Here is a 23,421-nt window from a genome sequence, read left to right as displayed (position 1 = left end):
GCTAGAATCTGGATGGTTTAATGTGCTAGTCACCTCAGTTTTCTCACACTTCATACAATGCTTGAAATCCAGAAGTAGCCAAAGTCTCCAGCATAGAAATTCCAAGTTATTCCAATTTCCTGTGTATAAACTCATGTGCACAGCAGCAGCCTACCTTCAAGTCTTGGTGCTATAGGCAGGATCTCTCTCAAATACTAGGTGATTTTAAATACGTAACCCTGTGCTCACCAGTAAGAAGCCTTGAACATTTTATATTTGAAATTTTAAGGTCAGTTTATTAAGTTCAATGATGAAAGCTATCAGAAGAATATTCTCCTGAAAATAATTTTTTCTTAGAAAAAAAGAAAGGAAAATCATAACCCTCTGAGCATAGCCACAGATGCTGTGGCAGTCAAGCCTCTCTGCAGATGGGGACAGTCCATTAGTCAGCTGAGTCACTCTCTGGGTCAGCAGGATTATAGTCTGGATCATCTTCATCATCCTCCAGCTCCAAGTCATCCATTTCTTGGAACAAAGACTCATCTACCTCCACGTTGTTTCCAGCTGCAAAAGGCAAAAAAAAAAAAAAAAAAAAAAAAAAAAAAAAAAATCTCCTTTAGTCTTATACTCAGAAATAAAAGATAAAACTCATTGGCACTACCAAACAGAAATCTCCAAATCTGCATGTGAGGTAGGAGTGATGAAATCCCAAACTACAGTTATCAACAGTGATTTGCATTGGTCAGTAGAGACTCTGAAATTTTAAGAGCAACTTCATGTTTCCAGTTCATAGTCTAAAAATCCAGTTATTAAAAAAAGCTTACTAGAATTTATAATGTAGCATGTTATACGTTAAAGACAAGGATAATATGTTCTCCTGGTTATAGAAAATTGATTATCACTGATCATGGGACCTGTATGAGGAGTTATCTCTTCCAGTAGTGGTAGATAAGCACATCGTTAAAGCTCAGCCATACTTGTTAATTTTTGATTTGATCTTCATTCTCACCCAGTTCCCCTTTTAACCAATGGTATGCCTTCAGTTACAATGTCTAAAGCCTATAGGAAACAATACCCAGGTTCTGCATTAAACATCTTCACTCTTCAGTGTGTCTGAAGTAGGTAATACAATTAAGTCCTGGCCAAAGAATAACTGGCTCTGTCTAGGAGACATAGCAAAGGCATCATGGAGCAAATGAAGTCTGAAATATCTTCATGATAAATTTGAATCCACCAAGAAGAAAAGGAGCCAGGATGAAGCAATTTTAGGTAGAAGTATACACAAACGCAGAGAGAAAATATAAGACCTTGAATAATTCTAACTGGAAGATGAAATTCCTGAGAAAAAATACCTGAAAGTAATGTAGATGAGGGCCAGATTGAGAAAGATTGTGTAGGTCATTCTCTCCCTATAAGCAGTGGAAACCATCAAAGGATTTTAAGGAGAGAAATTGTATGATTAAATATGGGTTTTAGGAATACCATCTCATAGGGAGTGACTATAGAATAGGTAATGGCACTAGGAGGAGGAAGAGGTTTAGGGAAATAATTTAAGAAACTACCACAAAAATCCAGGTGAAAATGACAAAAACATTGAAATCAGAAAAGGAAAAGGTATCAAAAACTTTAAAATGTTGCCTATCAGTAAAGGCCTAGCTTAGATTAGAAAGCATTTAGCAGTAAGCTATATCAATACTGCTTCTTAACCTTCTTCAGCAGGTAATCCAGAACAAGGCTGAAAGGCCAGAAGCTAAAGGATTCCCAACTGGCAAGACAGATACAACAAAAGGTTAATGAAGTACGGAACTCAAGAGTGCTATCAAAGATGTGACTGAGTATGGAGCCCAGTTTAAGAAAACACATGTAGGCCATAAGCTCCCGAGGGGAGAGAACTGGCCCATACTGTACTCTTCTGTATCCTCAGTGGCCAGGACAGTGCAATCAATATTTCTGAATGAATCGATGATGGATAGATGGAAGAGGATAGGTGGTAGAAGAAAAGCACAAGGGACTAGATGCTCCAAATACAGCAAGAGTCATATGAAAGTCTGGTGAGAGGGGATGCTAGGAGTTAAACATGAGGTTTTTACAAGCTCCATGACAGTCCATAGAATAGTTTTCACAGATTTATGATACTAGAAATTTGAAGAAAACAGGTCACCTGAGTCACAATAACCTGGTTTACTAGTTGTGAGAGGCTGGTGTGATCATCATTGTCTACTTCTATCTTTGATATTCCTTAAATTACCAAAAAATTTAAAATATATGTTGCTATAGAATTACAACATTAATTTCAAATGTATAAATTAGTCAACCACTAGAATTTATTCTCCAAAACGTATTTTTTAACAGCCTTGGGAGGAAAAATGTACAATAAATAAAGTTCAGTTTGACTTTCATGGTTCAAAATTAAAGAGACTACATTATATACATGTGGAATTCTTTTTTTTTTTTTTAAGTAGAATCAGGGTCTCACTATGTTGCCCAGTCTGGTCTCAAACTCCTGGGCTCAAGCAATCCTCCTGCCTTGGCTTTCCAAAATGCTGGGATTACAGGTTGGAGCTACTGTGCCTGTCCTACATGTGGAATTCTACTATTATCTTACCATCCTCCAAGAACTGGATATCAGATGTGTCAAGATTATGATCTGTTTCAAATAGTTGTTTCCCTAAAAAAAAAAAAGTATGTTTAATTCAAATGGCATAGTTTTTCTCCATTTTCACTACAATACTTAGAAAACAAGTTTGAAAACCTCTTTTTCTGTGAATTTCAATAAATTTCTGAATTTATTCAGTAGCTAAGTGGCATATGAAATGTATCTGCATTAAAATGGAACAAGTGAAAACCCAGTCTGCCTTGGAGTACTAGAAAAACACATGGGTTTGACTCTACTACTTCTAAGACATGATCCTGAATGTCCTTCTATCACAGGATCTAGTAATTATAATACTTACATCAAAGATAAGCCATAAAAATTAATTACAAATTATGAGTGGAGAAATATCATCTGGTAGATATGTTTTCTCTTTTTGTCCTAGATGCCTATGTATATTATTTTCTTACAGAAATCTGACCAAATGATCCTCTTGCTATATAAAAAATGATACAGGAGGGTTTAGGAAGAACAGGAATGGCAGGGGAATCATACCACTTAATTTATTTTTTCCTGCTTGTTCTTCTTCTTTCATCCTTTTCTTTTTAATTTCCAAGAGTTCTGCATCAAACTTGGCTTTCCAATTTAAGAAATTCTCAATTGTAACTGGAGTACCATGGAATAATTGCTTAGGAAATAAAAAAAAAAATAAGTCACCAGATTAATGAAACAGCAGTTTAATAAATCCTAACAGTATCTTTTAAACATATCAATATAACCCCTTATAAGAAAAACAGAAAAATTAATGTTTGAATTTTTGAAATATTTAAACTGATTTCTGCCTGCACTGGCTACTCTCATTGGTTTTGGCAACATACTTTGGAGTAGTCCATTTTTTATTCTTATTACAAGAAACAAAGATAATATGCAATGTATTCACTGTATTTACCACCATAGCTATTCATTGTTAAGAAGAAAGTTGTTGCTGTCTGATATGGTTTGGCTGTGTCCCCACCCAAATCTCAACTTGAATTGTATCTCCCAGAATTCCCATGTGTTGTAGGAGGGACCCAGGGGGAGGTAACTGAATCATGGTGGCCTGTCTTTCCCATGCTATTCTCATGATAGTGAATAAATCTCACAAGATCTGATGGGTTTATCAGGGGTTTCTGCTTTTGCTTCTTCCTCATTTTTCTCTTGCTGCTGCCATGTAAGAAGTGCCTTTCACCTCCCACCATGATTCTGAGGCCTTCCCAGCTATGTGGAACTCTAAGTCCAATTAAACCCCTTTTTGTTCCCAGTTTTGGGTATGTCTTTATCAACAGCATGAAAACGAACTAATACACTGTCAAAACTGATATGTTTTGAATACACATCAATTTCTAATACTAAATCATTGCTTTATCACTTCATTTCAAAATACGAGGTTTTCTTTACATGTAGTAACTATTTAATTCACTGTAGTATAGGGGATTTATAATTCTAAACTCTATACCAAGCTTGTCCAACCCATAGCCTGAGAGCCACATGCAGCCCAGGACAGCTTTGAATGTGGCCCAACACAAATTCGTAAACTGTCTTAAAACATGTTTTTTTCCTGCAAATTTTTTTTAGCTCATCAGCTATTGTTAGTGTATTTTATGTATGGCCCAAGACAATTCTTCTTCCAATGTGGCTCAGGGAAGCCAAAAAATTGGACACCCCTGGCTCTATATCATAGGTGAAATCTTTATACTTCTTGGTCTTATTTGCATGAGTTTTACTAACTTTTTACTGATTATCATTCATTACTCATGCTATGCCACCAACCAAATGAAGGACTTCTACAATTTTAGTGAAACTTTACTAAAATTTACTTTTATTTATTTTTGTGATTTCCAAAAAAAATACTGCTACTGATAAAAAAAAAAACCCAACCAAGCAACTGAAAACTGATTTAAGAAATAATAAAAGAATACAAGGCTTTTAAATATACCTTTTCAGCTTCTTCTGCTTCTTTTTCTTTTTGTTTCTTTTCTTCTTCTCTTCTAGTTTTTATCTGATCTACTATTTCATTTAATTTTTCTTGCACAGCTGTCACTAGAGTAAAAATCATCACCACACCAAGATTTTCTTCAGCCTGTGTAACACAAAAAGGTGATGAGGAATAAACTCTCAGAAAAATAAAAGTCCATACATTTATAATAATTACTAATTTGGTTATATTCTATGTTCATACAGTTCAGTAAAAGATCATTTAAGTGAGCATATATATAAATAATAATATCTTATTTAAAAAGTCGTGTAAATGTGCCATATCCAACCTGAAACAGATACTGTGTTTCAGCAAATTCTGTTTAATAATCATATAGGTAAAAATTCAGAAAACTGTTTCCTATAGTAACTAGTAACATCCTTTCTCCAGCATGTTTTCAGTATTTTAGTTCTTTCTGACTATTTTAAGAGCTGTGACAATGAACTGCATTTTGAGGCCAGAGTGATTTCTAAAATAATATAATAATAAAGAGTGTAAGAAATACTGTAGTTTATCTATATCAACCTTTTTTTCTTTAGATTTGAAATGGTTTAAAACCAAATATAAAAGAATCTCGAACTCATGAAAAGGATATAACTCAAAAGGCTATTAGGAAGTTGGTCATTTGAAGGCAGAAAAAAATAACAAGATAGGGTTCCAATGAAGAAGACAAAAATAATTTCAAAATATACTAGCCAGAATCTCAGTGCTAGAAGCAGAGATTACTAGGCATTTCTTTGACAGGGCTGGCCTCAGCAGCATCTGAGTAGGTATTGCATCTCCTGGGACCTCTATGAGTACTAGGCTTTAAGCTAGCTCCTACAATCCAATTCACTAGGGCTTCTCTGTGGTGTTTCAATGCTAACCATCCTAAATCTATGACTAAACAAACTTCTCTCCTGAGTGACAAACCCATATTAAAACTGACTATTTTGGGCAGTGACTTGATGTCCCACAGTCATCTCAACACACAACCATCATCTTCTCCTCAAAACCTATTCCTGGATTATGAATCTCCACAAATCACACCACCACCCACCCAGCCTGAACATCCCCATCCCATCATAAGCTCCATCACTGCTACTTACCTATTCCTAAACGTCTTTTAAGTCTGTCCATCAACACTGTTATAAGCCTAGCCTGGAGTACCAACATTTTCAGCTTGGAATACAAGAAACTCCTAACTGGTCTTCTTAAAAGCTACGATCTTAAAACCTAACATCAACCTCCCCTGACCACTCAATACATACATACATACATAAACACACACACACACACACACACAGAGTCACAGAGAGAACTAATCAATTTATAAACTGAAGCACCACAAAACTGATCTAGTCAGTGTCTTGCTTAAAACCCCTTCATAGCTTCGCAAACCAATCAGGACCAAATACATATTTTGTGAACATTTAGGAGACCCTTCAAAGAAGAAAGTAGCCCTTTAGTTACACCACTTATCACCACCAACTTCAAATCCTAAGTTCAATAAATGTTGTGTGACTAGAAGTTCTAGGAGAAATAATCAATCACTTGCTCTCTCTCACCTCAATATCCTTTAACAAGTTGGTTCCTCTATCCTGAAATTCTTCAACTCTATTTCCTGGCCAACTCTTTCTACAGCTCTCAGCTACTCCTGGAAGCTTCTACAGAACTTTGTCTATGTCAACCCATATAATCTTATATTTCATAAGATTCTGTCATAGTATTTTTCATACAGAATAATGATTTCCAATTTGCTAATCCACACTGCTCACCAGAGAAAAAAATCTGTGAGACCAGGGATGGTGTCTTTCTTGTTCACTCAACCTAATGCTTGACACATTTCAATAACAAAACTTTCATATCCAATAAAAGTAGGATATCTTTTAGAAAAGTTAAGTATTCCGATAGAAAAGCAAAAAAATAATCATTCACATGGAAACTGGATAACTCGGAAGTCATACTAGTTCCACATCACTAGTATTTTTAAAATGCAACTTATAATTACATTCCATTTTCACCTTGTCATCATTTTATGTCCAAGTGTAAATATCTGGTATTAGCAAATGTGAGAAAACAGATACCACAATGACTACAGTGAGATCATAAATTGGCACAACCATTTTGAAGGCCAAATTAGCAATATGTATGAAATTATTAAGTATGCATTCTCTTTAATCCAGCAATCGTACTTCCAGGAAACACTGAACTACCATACTTATCAGCAATTCATTCTTTTCATTTATTCAACAAACATTTGAGTGTCTATTATGTGCAAGGCACTAGGAGTACAAAAGAGAACCTGCTCTAAGGACTTACAAGTAGTGATATATAAGAATGTTGAAAGAATTATATACTAATTCTTAATTATTTGTTAATTATATATCAGGCAAAAATGAAAGACAACTGTAAACTGTTTTACAAAAAGATGAGTAATTACATATACATACAATGAAATTCTATACGATTACCAAACATAATGACTCATATATGTTTAACTGAAATGAAAAGATGCTCACATATATTATGTGCAAAAGAGGATATTATAAAACATTATACATAAAATGATCAAACTTGGGTGGGAGAGGGGGACTATGTATATAACCATAAGGAAAAAAAGTCTCACACTAGATCACATCAAAATGTTAATAGACAATTAATTATATATGGTTGGTACAATTAAAAATCATCTTTATTTTCTTCTTCTTCATGATTTTTTGTATCTTCTGAGTTTCTGCAATACGAATTTATTATTTTGATACCGGAAAATTATAACAATTATTTTTTGGAAAACAAAGGACAAATACTCCCTGAACACAGCTGAGGGTCAGGCAGGTGTCAAATAAATCAAAACAGCCTTTTTGAAAAGAGACAGTTTGAGTACAAACAAAATACTAAAAACATGGAAAAATTCACTTAGACTGAATAATTTACATTAAGGTATGACTGACTGAATATAGCATAACCATCCCAGGTTCTCTGCAATGTTTTAAAAGATGTTCGAAGAGCTGGGCAAGGTAGTTCATGCCTGTAATCCCAGCACTCTGGGAGGCTGAGGCAGAAGGATCACTTGAGCCCAGGAGTTCAAGGCTGCATGAGCCATGATCATGTCACTGCCCTCCAGCCTGGGTGACAGAGCAAGACTCTGTCTCAAAAAAATAAAAATATATAAAAAAAGATGTTAGAATTAGCATAACTTCATGCAAGGTAACAAGGTGAATAGGGCCCAACATCAGCAAAAATTCCTATCTGATGTATCTTCTTTTGCTCCTCATTGTACAACAGCTCCAGATATTTTTATAACATCAACATTATGGTGACCACTGGTCTTTAGAATATGTAAGTCACATCTAAGGTGGAGATATGTTTTCTGTCAATTCTTCTTAGAGTAAACAAATAAAGGTAGGACTTCTGACTTTAAGATGGTGGAGTAAGAATTTTACCCCCCTCCCTACTCTCTACTCTGAAGAACCCCATGAAAACTCTCTACCCAAGCATGAGTATATTTTAAATACCTGCCAAGCCCAGATTACGGGTAGCCTATCCCACAACAAAATTAATCCAGTAAAAACATTTTTTAATATCCATTTTTATTTCCACACAAGCCTCCCCTCATAGAGGGGTCATAAGCCATTATTGTTGTCTGTAAGCTTTGGGAAGGTGAGAGATGGGAGAAAAAAAATCAATTACCAGTCCTTTTCCCAGACTGCAGGCAACTAGCATGTAAAAGTCAGAGAGGGAAGAAGTTTTAATTTTTTAAAAAAGTTGAAAATTGTAGCTACATATGGGACTAGGCATTCTAAAAACCAAATCAAAACACTGTTTACAACTTAAAGTACCCGTTGGACTTTTTATCACTAATGACATGAGGGAAAAAGCCATGAGGCTGACTGAGTTTCAAGCAGGGGCACTGGGACAAATTCTGTTACTCAAATTTTAAAGGGACAGTAGGAAACAAAAATAAAGATGCTCTGTGATTATGTAACATGAATTCCGCTTGGTCAATGTTCTGTTTACACAATAGCATTTTCTAACTCTTGAAATTAATATGTAATATTTAAGGCCAATAAATGCTGCTACAAAACATAAAATTATTATTTCCTTACCTGTAATGCTAGTAATTTTAAAATGTCTGAGACATCATTATCTTCTAGATTTTCCTGGGAGAATATTTCATAAAGGGGAGCTTCATCTGGGTATTTTTCACTGTATGTAAACTTGAGGGTAGTCTGGACAGCTAAGACACAAGATAAGAGTTTGATGTGAATACCTTAAAAGTAAAGAGGTAGATATCTTTGCTGAATCAGTAGAAAGTAGCACGATAGATTTTCCTACAAAGAAAAAGGTTATTAAGAGACCAGATGGATAATCACTAATGTAAACAACACATATCACAAAGAGATACGTGAAACAAATCATGGGAATACCAAAAATCACACTTACACGTGAAGCACATTTACCACTTATTGGTATTTTACCAGACTGCATGTCTGAGAAAGAGGGTGGATAAACGTCACTTTTTAAAATCCTTTCCTAAGATAAACAAAGGCACTGAATACAACATATTTTTAAAAAGTACTACCGTATGCTCATTTTCAGCCTCTACCAGAGCCAGTTCCTACCTGCAGAAGATCTGGCTATATAGCCCTCGAATCTATATTTGAATCCACACAATGTCAGCAGGGCTAATTAGTGGCTGGATGGCACCGTTTCGACCTCGAGAGTATAAAAGGTTATATGGGAAACTTTTAACCTAATTCATCTATATATTCTCACTCACTCTTTTAGTCTGTGTCAATTTACGGATCTCACACTTGTACGGAAGTAAAACTCTTATGGGCGTGTCAGTGCAAGGTGCCTCTCTGCAGCACAGGCCATTGAGTTCTCAATTCCACCAGGCAGTCTGCAACTAAGTAGTAGTGCTAAACATTTTCTGTTAAGACTTTTTATTACTCACAATGACCTTTTTCCCAGAGTGCCATCTTTTGTGTAACTCACATTTTATATTATTAAAATCTACTGATTTTGATGAAGCAATACAAATTTATACTGCTCTTCATGGACGGGGAAAAAAAGCACTTTAAAATTTGCAGGTTTGATATTTTATTTTTCAGGTTATGGTATTAACAAGGAATTTTATGAACCAAAAATTGCAAAAGATTAAGTGTTAGAGGTCAGTAAGAAACAGTATCTTCTGGCATTTTCCTTTCTTCTTTTATTAGCACATTTTTAGTTTTATTGGTGGAACAAGATTTTTTTTTCATTTTATTTCTTCCCCCCAGCTTTCTTAAGGTATACTTGACAAATAAAAATTATATATATTTAAGGTATACAATGTGATGTTTTGATATACATATATATTGTGAAATGATTATCAGAACCAAGCTAATTAACATCACCTCATATCATTATGATTTGTGTGTGTGTGTGTGTGTATGTGGTTAGAACACTTAAGATCACCTCTTTCAGTAAATTTCAAGTATACAATACAGTATTATCTATAATTAATTATAGTCACTATGTTGTGCATTAGATCCCCAAACTTATTTCATCTTGTATAACTGAACCTTTGTACCCTTTGGCCAGCATCTCACCATTCCTACTACCTCCCAGACTTTAAACAATCAATGCATTAAAGAAGAAACTTAAAGGGAACTGTAAAAATATCTTGAGACAAAGGAAAATGGAACATGGCCAGGCGCTGGGGTTTATGCCTGTAATCTCAGTACTTTGGACAGCCAAGGTAGAAGGATCATTTGAAGTGAGAAGTTCAAGACCAGCCTGGGCAAGAGTGAGACCCCATCTCTACAAAAAGTTGAAAAATTGAGCTGGGAGTGGTAGCATGTGCCTGTAGTCCTTGCTATTTGGGAGGCTGAGGTGAGAGAACTGCTTGAGCCCAGGAGTTGGAGGCTGCAGTGAGCTAAGATAGCACCATGGAACTCTAGCCTGGGCAACAGAGTAAGACCCTTGTCTCTAAAAAATATTTAAAATTTTAAAAATTAAAAAAAAAAAAAAAGAAAATGGAAACACATCATACCAAAACTTATGGGTTGAAGCAAAAGCTGTTCTAAGAGGAAAGTTAATAGCAATAAATGCCTACAATCAAATAAAAATAAAGATCTGAAGAAACAATTTAACATGCCCCTCAAGGAACTAGAAAAAGAAAAAACTGGGCATAAAATCAGCACAAGGAAGAAAATAATAAAGATCAGAGCAGAAATAAATGAAATACATCAGAAAAACAATAGAAAAGGTCTAACGAAACAGCTAGACTAGAAAAAATGGAGAAGACGAAAATGAATAAAATCATACATGAAAGAAGATATTTTATAACTGATATCAGGGATGGGGAGATATCAGTTACAGGATAAAAGGTTTAAGACAGGATGAATAACTTCAGATCTATTGTAGTGCATTATTACTACAGCTAAGAATAATGTACTGTATACTTAAAAACTGCCAAGATATTAGATATTAAATGTTCTTACCAAAAAAATTAAAAAGTAAATTAAAAAAATAAAGTTTATCATTGTGGCAAATTAGTTTCTTCCTCTTTTCTATGAATAGAGCTTTATACTGGATTTGCTTCATGTGCATTATATCCTGAGAATATTCTTTAACACTTAGTGTAAATAATTGCAAATTGATTTTCACCATGCAGGTATATTAAAATGCATTTAACCATTTAAATAACTAAGTTTAAAAAGAAAAAAACTGATTCTACTATAAGTAAAAGACATTCAGTAGAGAAAATTTAGGAATAAAATAACGGAAAAATAAAATAACAAATAATCCCATTATCAGGAAGAGATCGCTATTTCCATTTTGGTATACTTTAAGTATCTTAAAAATATTTCATAAAACTACATTATTTTTATCTGCATATATTTACATTTTAAACAAAATTTTATGTATAGATGGATAAAATTTTGCTTAAAATGTACATATTCATATATAAATATAAAATCTCAAAAATAACATGAGAATACTTTCAAGTCTTTATTCAATACAATCATATTTCCACTTTATAAGTATGTCACTGTTTATTAGTTAAGATAGAAACAATGACATTATAAATATCCTTGCATGTATTATTTTGTATTATGATACTGTGCTTAGAATAGATACCCATAAATACAGCAGTCATTGTATCAAAGAATATGAACATTTTCACAGTCTCCTGCTTCATGATTCCAATAGTTCTCCTGAACATGTTTCGATTCATATTCCAAACAGCATAATGCTATCTTCCAATACTAATAATTTGCTGGATATATTATTTTAGCTTGCATTTTTAATTACCTGTGAGATCGTTCTTTTAATACTACCTTTAGAAATTGTACATCAATGCCTTTTGCCCACTTTTCTACTAGTTTGTTCACTAAAAAGGAGTTTTTTGGGGAAAAAAAAGTACAATGCAGGATTTAGTTTCAAAGAAATAATTTTGAAAGTATGGTGGATAATGCACTGAGTACACCTATTTCATAGAGCTATTACTAGCTCCTAATAAAGCTATTATTCAGAATATGGGAGCTCTCACAAGAAATTTTTATATTTTATTTTTCATTTCAGCATAATCTTAAAGAAAATTTTATTTGGATTATTTACCAGTGAGCATCACCACACCATTTTGGAACCCATAATGGCATCATATGAAGCCCAAATCATGTCACTGGCTTATTTACAAAGGAAAATTTTAAATGGTTTGAAGAACAGTCAGTACAGTATTTATTTCATGCTTTAAAGCATTATAGAAAAATTTTTAGATACCAATCTGCAAAAGTATATTGGTTACCAATTTGGTAGTAAATAAATGTATTCAATATCCCTTTAATTCAGATTTCAATAATGTGTGAATGCAAACCTCATTTTCAAGTATACTAGACAGATTTGGAGTTATCAAGTAATACCATAAAAGTTGGCTATTAATGACTGCTCCTGGCAGAATTTAGGTTTACTAGCTTCAAAGGGGGCAAAAAAATGTGTAGGGTTGTTAGTTCCAATTTACATAACCTTTTTATCAAATTACCATATCAACTAACGTGACTAAAAGTAGAAATAAACTTCAGATACCATTCCCCCAAACATCTCCAAATTTAGTTTATTTAACTTTAATTTATTGGTTTTTATAGTTACGTTATTTCAAAAGAAAGAGACAGAAACATGCAGACAGACATATATCCAGCCCCATTTATAACAGCAAATGTCCAGTGAACAATCTAAATGTTCAAAGAGAAAAACAGCCATGAAAAAATAATAGTCACTCAAAGGAACCACTCAACCACTGAAATATGTTTGCACGTGAAGTATTGCTTTGAACAAAACAAAAGTTTCCTACCTTTTTTCATCTGCTGTATTATTAATATTACTATTTCACTTTTAAAAACTAAGCTTATTGTGCCAGACTATATTTCATTAATTTCCTCTCTATTTCCCTAGAAGTCATGTTCACACAGTAAATTCTGACTAGAAATATACAACATTCATAGTAGATTCGTAACAGCCCCTTAGCACCTCCACACGACAATATCCAGCATAATGCCTACAGAATGAGTGAAATTCCTGAGAAATTTAGAAAAACCACAAGTATTTTTTATGAGACTTACTTTCATCATTTTCTCCAGCCTCAGACGTCACAGTAATGGTGAAGCTGGGTGGATTTTCTGATAATACTGCAAGAAAATACACACAGAAGTTATTGAAATGCTTTCTAAGGCAGATGCTTTTCCTTATTAGCAAATTATCAGTACCCAGTCCTAGAAACTGGTCCCTAGGCTATATTTCCATTTCCACAAATACAGACTGAACAGAACACTGAAATGATAAAATTACCATCAACTTTCTATTTAAATGGAGGGTTGTCTTTAATCTGGAAAGAAATAACTATGGTAGATAACCCTCTTGGAGTTTTACCAAGTCAACTGAAATAATGAGGTAGTTTACCTTTTATTTTAAAATATCCACCTATACATGGAAAATTACATTCTTAAAAAATCCCAAAAATAATGGCAAAGAGTTTCATGTTTCTCACCTGAAACTACCCACTGATACTCATGTTTCACTGATTTTTATACTTATATATCGTGAGATATAACTCAGAATCTCCATGACAAACAGTAAATACCGATTTGTTAAAGTTTATGTCTTCTTGCTGTCATTCTCTACCACATCATCTCTAAAACCAAACTTTCTTTCACATATGCTTACTAAGCCTCTACCATCTTTCATAGAATTATAAAATGAATTAGCTATGAATGTAAACATCAGATTGCATGTAATTTACTAAGCAAGACAAGACACATAAATCAACATTTATATAAATAACAAAGCTTTGTATGTCATTTTATAGCCTATGTCTATCTAATACTAATCTCTGTTTATCATCTATTCCTCAACAAGAATGCTATAACAACTCTATGAGAGCTCCTAGATCAGTATCTGGCAGTATCTAGAAACTCAATTAATACTGCCCCAATAAAACAAGAACTAAATGAATAGAATGAAAGGAGGAAAAACAGTAACAAAGAAAACTTGTACTCAGAACCATTTGAAAAGTAAACAAGGAAACTTCAAGCCACCAGGGATGGCTGCTAAGCCTATGAGAAAAGCCTATGCCTCACTCCCTGTCCAGGAAGCACTGGTACTTGTCAAGGTTGGCAGCAGCTCTGCAGACTTTTTCAGAATGAAAGAGCAATGGATTACCGAAGAAGTAATCATGGGAACTATTCAACTTTTCCTACCTGGGAACTTTCTAAAGCCATCATAAATATATATTATCAACAGTATTTTCTGGCCGGGCACAGTGGCTCATGCCTGTAGTCCCAGCACTTTGGGAGGCCAAGGCGGGCGGATCACTTGAAGCCAGGAGTTCGAGACCAGCCTGGCCAACATGGTGAAACCTCATCACTACTAAAAACACAAAAAATAGCCAGGCGTGGTGGCGCATGCCTGTAATCCCAGCTACTCCAGAGGCTGAGGCACAAGAATCACTTGAACCTGGGAGGCAGAGGTTGCAGTGAGCCAAGATTGCGCCACTGCACTCCAGCCTGGACGACAGAGCAGGACTCTGTCTCAAAAAAAAGAAAACCCCAAAACCCAATTATTTTCAAGATAGATGTCTTCATTTTAATTGAATTTAAGGTACTTTAAGAAATGATGAACAGCTGTGATTATTAGAAAAGTGTTAGATAAAAGACTCAGTAGATTCATATTTTAATAGGTTTTGGGTAGTCCAGCCCATGCTGAAAAAAGTTTCAGCCCACCGAAAGGTTATTATAATAGAGCCATAATATGGTTGGGCTTGTCTATATTTTACAAATATATGTAAAATATAGTTGATGTATTTCATTCTTATTTCCTTTCATGACCAACTTTAACATTTACAAGTCATGAAATGTAAACACTGCAACTATAGAAATAAGGGATCAGCCCAATGACATTCCAACTTATTACCACTTTCTATGACTCCCTGAGGCTATAGGTCAGGGGTAACCAATACTCAATTACAACAGGTAACATTTATTGAGCATCACTTTGTGCTTGTGCTATGCTATGCATTAACACGAAAATCCTGTACTTCTGGCACAAGACCATGATTTATACTATAATTCACTAAATTTTCAATGCCATCAAGTATGAGATATGCTTTACATACCACTAAGAAAGAAAAATAAGCTGCCAACTAAACCGAGATGTAACTGATTATAAGAAAAGTTCATATTTCAGAGATGTTAAGTGTAAAATATGTCTCAAAAACTATTAAATATACTACCACCCCAATTTTACAGATGTGGAAACTGAGATACAGAGCTTTTAAATAATTTGTCGAAGGTTATCAGGTAGTAACTGAACAAACAGAATAAACTATATAGAGCATCATTTAAAAAGAAAACATATTTCCAGCTGAGAAATTCCAAGAAAGTCATTTGAGCTAGGCTGTCAATCATGGGTGGCATATTGGCAAGCAGAGATGGAGAAGGGAAATGCACTTGAGGCACCATGGAAGCAAGGGCATAATGGTGGGAAAGCTAAAGATATAGGGAATAAGAAATTATTCCATTTGCTGAACTTATATGTGAGCGAAGAAAACTAGGTGAAAATACAGTTGAAAGTTTAGTTGCGCACAATCTTTTTTTTAGCAATAATATGATCAGAATTGTTCTCAAAACATAGGAAGACAAATCTAACAACAGCACATAAAATGAAAGGAGGGAGACGACTACAGGCAGTATGAAACTAGGTCACTATTGCAATCATCCAGGCAAAGGTAATAAGGTCCTGAACTAGGTCGGCAGCAATGGGAATAGCAGGAAATGGTGATGATGATTATTTTAAGTTGGCAGGCTGCAGGCTGAGAATGTGATGCCACTAACAAAAATGAGTAGTAACAAAAAAATCAGACATGATATATTTTAAGGACACTTTAGGACTTTCAGTTAGAAGTGTCGCACATGCAATCAGAAATGGGCGAATGGTGGCAAAGAGAGCTGGGCTTTAATTCAATTTGGGATCATCTAGACAGAGGTGATAGCTAAAGCCATTAGACTAAATGAGATCATCAGAAATGTAACACAGAGAAATAAAAGCCAACATAAGCTTTTTAAGGAATTCTCAATTTGGAAAACAAAGTAAGAGGAAGTAATAACAAACTCAAGAGATAACAGTGTTATGAAAATCAAGGGAAGTGAGTTTCAAGAGCATATGAAGAATGATTCTCCTCATTCTACCTCATCCTGCCCACTGTCTCTTGTCAGTTTCCTAGCAAGCAGATTTTATCACATTGTTACCTGCTTACAGCAGCAGTTCCCTATCCATATAAAGTGTGTTGGAATGAGTTCTGAGAAAGGGGTAGAATCACAAATAACACACTAAAAAATATGCGTAACTCAAAGTCTATTTTATTTGTGAAGCCACCCTACCTATTAGAATCTGAGTCTGATGTGGCAGTGTCTACAATATGCACTGTATTGTCTGTGTGGGAATAAAATGGGCAATGAACTATTGCCCTGTCAGATCACATCTAAGTCCCTGACAAGGCCCTCTGTGATGTGGTCCCTGCTTACTGGTCAAGTCTCATTTTCCATGACTCTCACTTCTCACTTCATGTTCTAGCAATACCCAAATCACTTGTCCTTTGAACATATTCTGATCCCTCAGAGTCCTGCTTCTGCATATGTGGGTCCCAGGCTGGAATACCCTTTCCCTAGTCTCATTTACTTGTTAACTTGTCATTACTCCTAAATTTTCTGAAACAACTCAGACCATCCCCTCTCCCTAAATTTATCTGATGTCTGTTTCCCCAAGCTGAGATCCTAAAAAAATGCATATAGTAACTATTTGGTAAATGAGGAAACCAAAAGATATGGGAATGTTAGCAAGAATATCAGTGAACTGCCGGACCTGGGGAGCCAGATAGAACAGGGAGGCAAAATGGACCAGAAAGAAACTGATGAACTATCAATCCATGAGAAATCATGAGACGCATGTTCAATACAAGCATGGGAACAAAAGAAGTACAGGGTACAAAGGTTATGGGAAGGAGTAATTTTCAGAGGCCAAAATGTTAGAGATGGCATTTTCAAGGTGTGGCAATGCCCATGTGCCGCTAAAAAAAAGTGGAAATCAAAATCATTAGTTGAAAGAGACAAGAAATTATGAAGCCATATTAGTGGAAAAATCAACAACTAAGATGGTATTTCTAGTAAAGAGTATCATATGTTTGTTTTACAATTATAAGGTATAAGGTATTTTCACTTACATTATTTCTCATTAAACAGATACAGAGACTAATGCTTGGAGAGGCTAAGTGATTTGTCCAAGGACACTACATAAAGTTGCCACTACAGAGAAAAAAACGTGAAGCAAGTACGGCAAAGAAAAAAGATTTGGGGAAGTACTGCTAAAAGTCCCCCAATATCCACTCTCCCCTTATTTAAGTTATGCCATTTTTAACTGAGCATACTGACTACCAGAATAAAGATTACATTTCCCAGTTTCATTTCCAGCTAGCTCTCACCAAATGACTAAGTTCCCACTAAAAAGATGGAAGTAGATATGCCCTCTGACAGTTTCCAGGAAATTTCCTTAAGAAACTGCCATCTCTTACTTCTCTGTTCTTCTTCCTTCCTTTATTCATCCTGCTTCCTGGAAAGGGAATGTCACCATCTTGGCCATGAGTGTAAGACTACATCTTAGGGATGACAGAGAGCTACATTAGAAGATGTGTCCCTGAGGAATTCTTGAAATAGAGCTGCCACAACTCTCTTATATGTGCAAGAGCAAAATAAGTTTTTACCTTTTTAAAAACCAATGTTATTGGGGGTTTTCTGTCACAGATGAACCTAATCCTATTAAAATAAGTATTTTTTAAAAACAGAAAAAGGGATATTTCAAAGTTGGGCAGTAACTAAAATAGGGATGGGAAAGTTACTTAATTGGATTCACAAAAATAGATAATTCCTAAGTTCTGATAAAGGACTAATCCCATTACCATGCATTACTGTGAGTTAGGGTAAGTAGAAGAAAGATTAGTCTTCACTAAGGATGCCAGACTTCCACCACTGTAAGTAATTCAAAATACTTTTGAGGGCCAGGCATGGTGACTCACGCTTATAATCCTAGCACTTTGGGAGGCCGAAGTGGGTGGATCACTTGAGGCCAGGAGTTCAAGACCAGCCTGGGAACATAGCGAGACCCCAGTCTCTACTAAAAATACAAAAATTAGCCAGGCATGGTGGCACACCCTGTAATCCCAACTACTTGGGAAGGTGAGGCAGGAGAATTGCTTGAACCTGGGAGGTGGTGGTTGCAGTGACCCAAGATGGTGCCACTGTACTTTAGCCTGGGCGACAAAGGGAGACTCTCTCTCAAAAAAAAATTTTTTTGAGAAAAAGAGTAAAGCTGGGCCAGGTGCAGTGGCTCACGCCTATAACCCTAGCACTTTGGGAGTTGGAGGCGGGAGACTCGCTTGAGGCCAAGAGTTTGAGACTAGCCTGGGCAACAAAGCAAGACCTCTGCTGTTATAAAAAATGAAAAAATTAGCCAGGCATGGTACTGCGAGCCTGTAATCCCAGCTACTCTGGAGGCTGAGGTGGGAAGATCACTTGAGTAAAGAGGTCCATGGTTCCAGTGAGCTGATTGGGGCACTGCACTCCAGCCTGGGTGACAGAGTGAGACCTTGTCTCAAAAAAGGGAAGGGGAGGGGAGGGGAGGGAAGGGGAGGGGAGACGGAAGGAAGGAAGGAAGGAGAGAGAAAGAAAAAAAGAAAGAAAGAAAAGGAAGGAAGGAAGGAAGAGAGAGAGAGAGAGAAAGAAATAAAGAAAGAAAGAAAGAAAGAAAAAAAGTTGTTGGCCACAGAGGAAGGGCAGGAGAGATGTTAGGGGACAGATGGTGGTGCAAGTGACAGAATTGAAGATTTGTCAAAAACAGGGATAATAGAGGTAGCAGCTAAAAGGTACATTAAGAGATACACAAATTACCTTTAGTTTCCACAAAATACGAGAGAGCCCATATTAAAATAAGTACCTCTGGTTATTAGGGAGTGTCTGACCTTTCAAAAAGTATGACTTAGAACAAACTGCTTTTACAAGACGACTTCTTACCTATCTCAAGATACAATTATAACTGTCAAATGTGAATGGCTGCTGCTTAGAGGTACTGACAAAGAAATACAGGATTATGTACTCCTCTTTGTAAGGCAAACAGAATTAAGGAAACTTGGCTTTTGGTTAACCTGATGCCAACAAATTTGTTTCAATAAAACTCCCCACAGCCAGAGATTTCAATACATAAATTGAAATAACCAAATTCTACTACCTTAGCAGGACCTTGTCAAGTGAAGCACTACTGAAGGAGAATGTGGTATCAGGAGAGTCCATTTATATTTTGGAAGACTAGTTGTTAGGAGGGTTGGATCAATGTGCAATCAAGCTACAGAATAGGCAAAAAGAAGAAATTGTATTATGATTTGTTATAATCACAACAAATGCAACACTGGACCAAAAGTTCTTTGCAAATAGTCAAAGCAATTAATTCTGAGGTTAGGCTAAATCTATGTGCCTAGGTCTATGGGCTGGACTGTGTCTCTTCAGCATCCACATGGCGTCACGTGTACTTAACAAATGCTTCATTGTCAAGCACTCAGTCATCCATTAAAAAAAAAAGTATATCTATTTCCTTCATTAATAGTATTGAGCATTAACCAAATTCAATAATTAAATGTGATTCAAAATGAAGTTACAAAACTCCCATTTAGTGTTCCTTGGCCAACTGACACAAGCAAGATCTCTTTCTTAAATCTGGCATGAGAATACAAAAGTATGGAATCATAAATACAAAAGAAGGCTATAAAACAGAAAATCTTGCAAATCTCCAAGATTTTAAAAGATCAAACATGGAAACATTTTATTTCAAAGTCCTCTGCCTTTTCCCCAAGAGGTTTCATAAAGAACATGATCACTAGGAAGGCAAAGTTCCCTAAAGAACTATAAATAAAGACACCTCATTTTAATTTATTTATTGCAAAGCTTGTAGAAATGTTGACAGGAGTTAGAGATAGATGGCTCATCTGATAGTGCAGAATACCTGAATGCATCAAAAGATTCACAAATTGTCTTTTATTACCCTGGCTCAGAATCCTCAAGCACTTGGGCATCTGATAAGAATTTCACATAGTGAACTATACCAGAGCTGTCAGGGCCTAGTACAATTTGAAATACCCATAAGATTATTTCAGGGTTAAAAACAAAAAAAGATATCAGTTTTATAAATGCTTATATGCATAGGATTTAGCGAGGGATAGCTTATGTCCAAAGAAATGAAAAGAATAGCACATCCTGCTGTCTTGACTCTGCCTACAGTGTTCATACCTAGTATGTTTCCAAAGTACTGGAAATGACCAAACATGATTAAGAATATATCCAACTGACCCTATATTCTATTTTAGACATAGACATATAAGCAAGGATAGAGAAGGGAGCCAGACTCCATACACACTCACCCAGTTAATGACACTCTCAAACCCCTCTTCACTCATCCCCTTAACATCCTCACAGCACAGATGTACTGCTGGTGAGAGAGAACATGAACAGGACTGGAGCTATACAGGGATAGCTGAGAGACATCTGCCTGTTGGCAAAGCAGAACAAAATTTGCTACTATTGCAAGCAGTGGTCAAAAGGTGAAGCCAAGAAAACTAAGCTAAACAATGAAAGGGAGAGGGGTTGGAGTTTATAAGTTAAAGTAATATACCTTACACTATAAATTCTGACTATCAACGATAGGCAACACTCAAAGGAAAGGATAGGGAATGTAAATGCACACACCTAGGTTCTACTCACTCATATTGGCTTTATTTGACCGCTTCTCAAATCTCAGAGGAGCCATATTGATATAGTTATGTAGCATTTTTATAATCATCCGAAGCATGGCTTAATAGAGAAATCTCGTCCTCTAAATTATACCTAATGAACTTCTCATTATAATATTTTACATTAGCCCAACCTACCAAGTAATCTTCTGCTCTCTCAATCTCAGCTGGAGCTGAATCCCAAGTCCCAAAAGTCTGGAAAGTGAAAGAACAGGCAAGCGTTCCGGACGTAACTCAGTACTAGCCCTGCCGCTAACTCGCTGGCGGACAGTACAGAGCAAGCCACTTAGCTTTCCTGAACCCCCATGACCTTGGCTTGGAGCAGGAGCCCCAGGATAGATGATGTCTAATCTCCCTTCCAATCTAACAACCTATGAATTTATAGCAGAACGGAAATTTGGCCCACATTATCCATTAGGCATTCTGCTGAATGCCAGATTTTTTTTTTTTTTTTTTCATAAGAAAAGAAACCCGATAGACTTCAGGAACTATGCTACTCTCAAAACCGATTTGAGTAACTGAAAACAGCACTCTGAATCCTATAAACTAAAACAGCATCGTATGAAAAACAGTTTCTACCTTAATAAAGGTAAAAATGTGAAAACTAACATCCTTGCGGCTGTGGAAAAACGAATCTCACTTGGAGTATTTTTTCTCTTAATGTATTATAAATCTCAGGTTGCTGTAGGTTACACGGAAACCAAACTAATCCCGACTCAATTTTCAGGCCTGACACCCTCCAACATCACCCGGACTTTTAGATTTCCGGGAACAAGCAAAGAAGGAGAAAAAGTCACTGGGTTGCTGGTAAGTGACTGAAGAACTTGAGAAGAGTGGAGGGCAAGGTGGCCGCGCGGCCTCAAGGTCCCCTTCTCCACCCCAACCTATGAGGCCCAGAGCTGCGGCAGCTCCTGCCCGTCCTACTCCACCTCGGGGCGGCTACAGGCTTGCGGCCGCGGGAGTCACCTGTGAAGGAGTCAGGGTAGATGGACTCCAGAGCCTCCAGCTCGTTGCGCTGCTCCTCGCCGTAATCTGTCATCGTGGCCCTTGCTCTTGCCCATGGATCGCCCAGACACCTAGGCGGCGCGCAGCAGCCCAGACAGCTGCCGCGCCGGGAGAGCAGGCGGCGGCCAGGCGGGCGCAGGCGCAGAGTCCCCGGCAGGAAGGCCCAGGGCCCAAAGCCAGACCCGGCTTGCTTAGCTACAGCTCCGCGCCGGCCTCCGCCTGCTCCCTACTTCCACGTTCGACTCATTCTGCCTGGCCAGGGGGGCACTGATTTGCTGCCTGTCCCACACTCGCTCGGGACTTGCTGGGACGGTGCGCGCGGTCTGGCATTCGCCAAGGACACCTACAGCCGGCTCTTGGGCTTTGCAGGGCCTGAGCCTTAGAAGCCTCTCAGCGCTGCATCCTCGCTCGATGAGTCTGGGCTGAAAGGCCGGCATCGCGCGTCAGTGAAGGATAGTGTCGCTGGTGGCCGGGCTGGGGGGAGGGGCGTCCGATGCCTTCACCTTTTCTGGTTTCCGGTTTGACGCCGTGGCGTAGGTGCTGCGGGCTTGCAACCTAGTGTGGACTGGTGGGGCTCAGGAGATTTTTGAGCTTCTCGAACTCCGTATTGCTTGGCGTCCTACGGGAGTTGGACGAGAGGCTGGGACCAGTGTAGATTCCACTGGGCAGGGGAGCAAAAGCTCTGCACTGCCTTGAATGAGTATGGAAGGGTCGGTCTAACTGCTTAATAAGTCGGGGTGGATCCAGGAGGGAGAAATAGACCGGAGGTCCGGCTTCTCGGTTCAGATCTTTAGGCTTAACTTCTGATTTTGTGAAATGAACGCGGCTGGACGTATGATAGATGCTCAAGATGTCTGTGATTGTGTATTTGTGAATTGATGAAAGGAATGTGTAGATCTCAGTAATAACAATTATCATATGCAATGTAAAAATTGCAGTACCCCGAGAAATGTTGAGAACCTTTAATTTGGTAATACGACTTCCAAGAATAAACTTGAGCAAGTAGCATGCATCTGTGATCTCCAAAATCACTGCAGCAATTACAAAGAAAATGTTCAAAGAACCATGATGGCAAAAGCTAAGAAAATGGCTAAATAAACATGGTTAGCTTTATGAAAATAATATTAAAAACTATGGTAACAATAATAAAGGATCCCGTGTTCCTTTATTATATTATTGCGCTAAGTCGAAAAACGGAAAATTTTAAGAAAATACTCAAAAGCTGTTGCCCACTTTTCTGTATTTTTCTTTGTTTTGATTTCTCTGTATTAAAGCTGGTTTCACTTGTATAGTGGGAGGAACACTTTTTAAATGAAAGATTCCTAATGATGAAGCCTCTGAAGTTTTCTCTTGTTGAAATGGTGATGTCCCATGCACCAGAAGGCACCTTGATCTTTTATTGAGGAGTGCTGCTTACCTATAGCAGAGGAACACTTTGATACTGATTCCGTGTTTACGGTATTAAGGGTTGATTTCAGGCGT

At 36.8% G+C, this 23,421-nt stretch overlaps 1 protein-coding gene across 1 annotated transcript; it reads right to left on the bottom strand.

The window, feature by feature from the left end:
• Positions 1 to 247: 247 nt before the first annotated feature.
• RWDD1 (RWD domain containing 1) lies at positions 248 to 22,184 on the bottom strand. Its single transcript, XM_004044579.5, has 7 exons — positions 21,901 to 22,184; positions 13,175 to 13,240; positions 8,675 to 8,805; positions 4,548 to 4,691; positions 3,128 to 3,260; positions 2,585 to 2,647; positions 248 to 543 (listed from the first exon to the last, which is right to left on the bottom strand). Exons 1-7 carry the CDS (start codon positions 21,971 to 21,973, stop codon positions 422 to 424), a joined length of 732 nt encoding a protein of 243 aa, XP_004044627.1. The 5' UTR covers positions 21,974 to 22,184; the 3' UTR covers positions 248 to 421.
• Positions 22,185 to 23,421: the final 1,237 nt, after the last annotated feature.

The sequence above is a fragment of the Gorilla gorilla genome, chromosome 5 (assembly GCF_029281585.2).
Source record: "Gorilla gorilla gorilla isolate KB3781 chromosome 5, NHGRI_mGorGor1-v2.1_pri, whole genome shotgun sequence".
In the NCBI taxonomy this organism is placed as follows: domain Eukaryota; kingdom Metazoa; phylum Chordata; class Mammalia; order Primates; family Hominidae; genus Gorilla; species Gorilla gorilla.
This window is presented reverse-complemented; position numbering and strand designations above follow the sequence as displayed.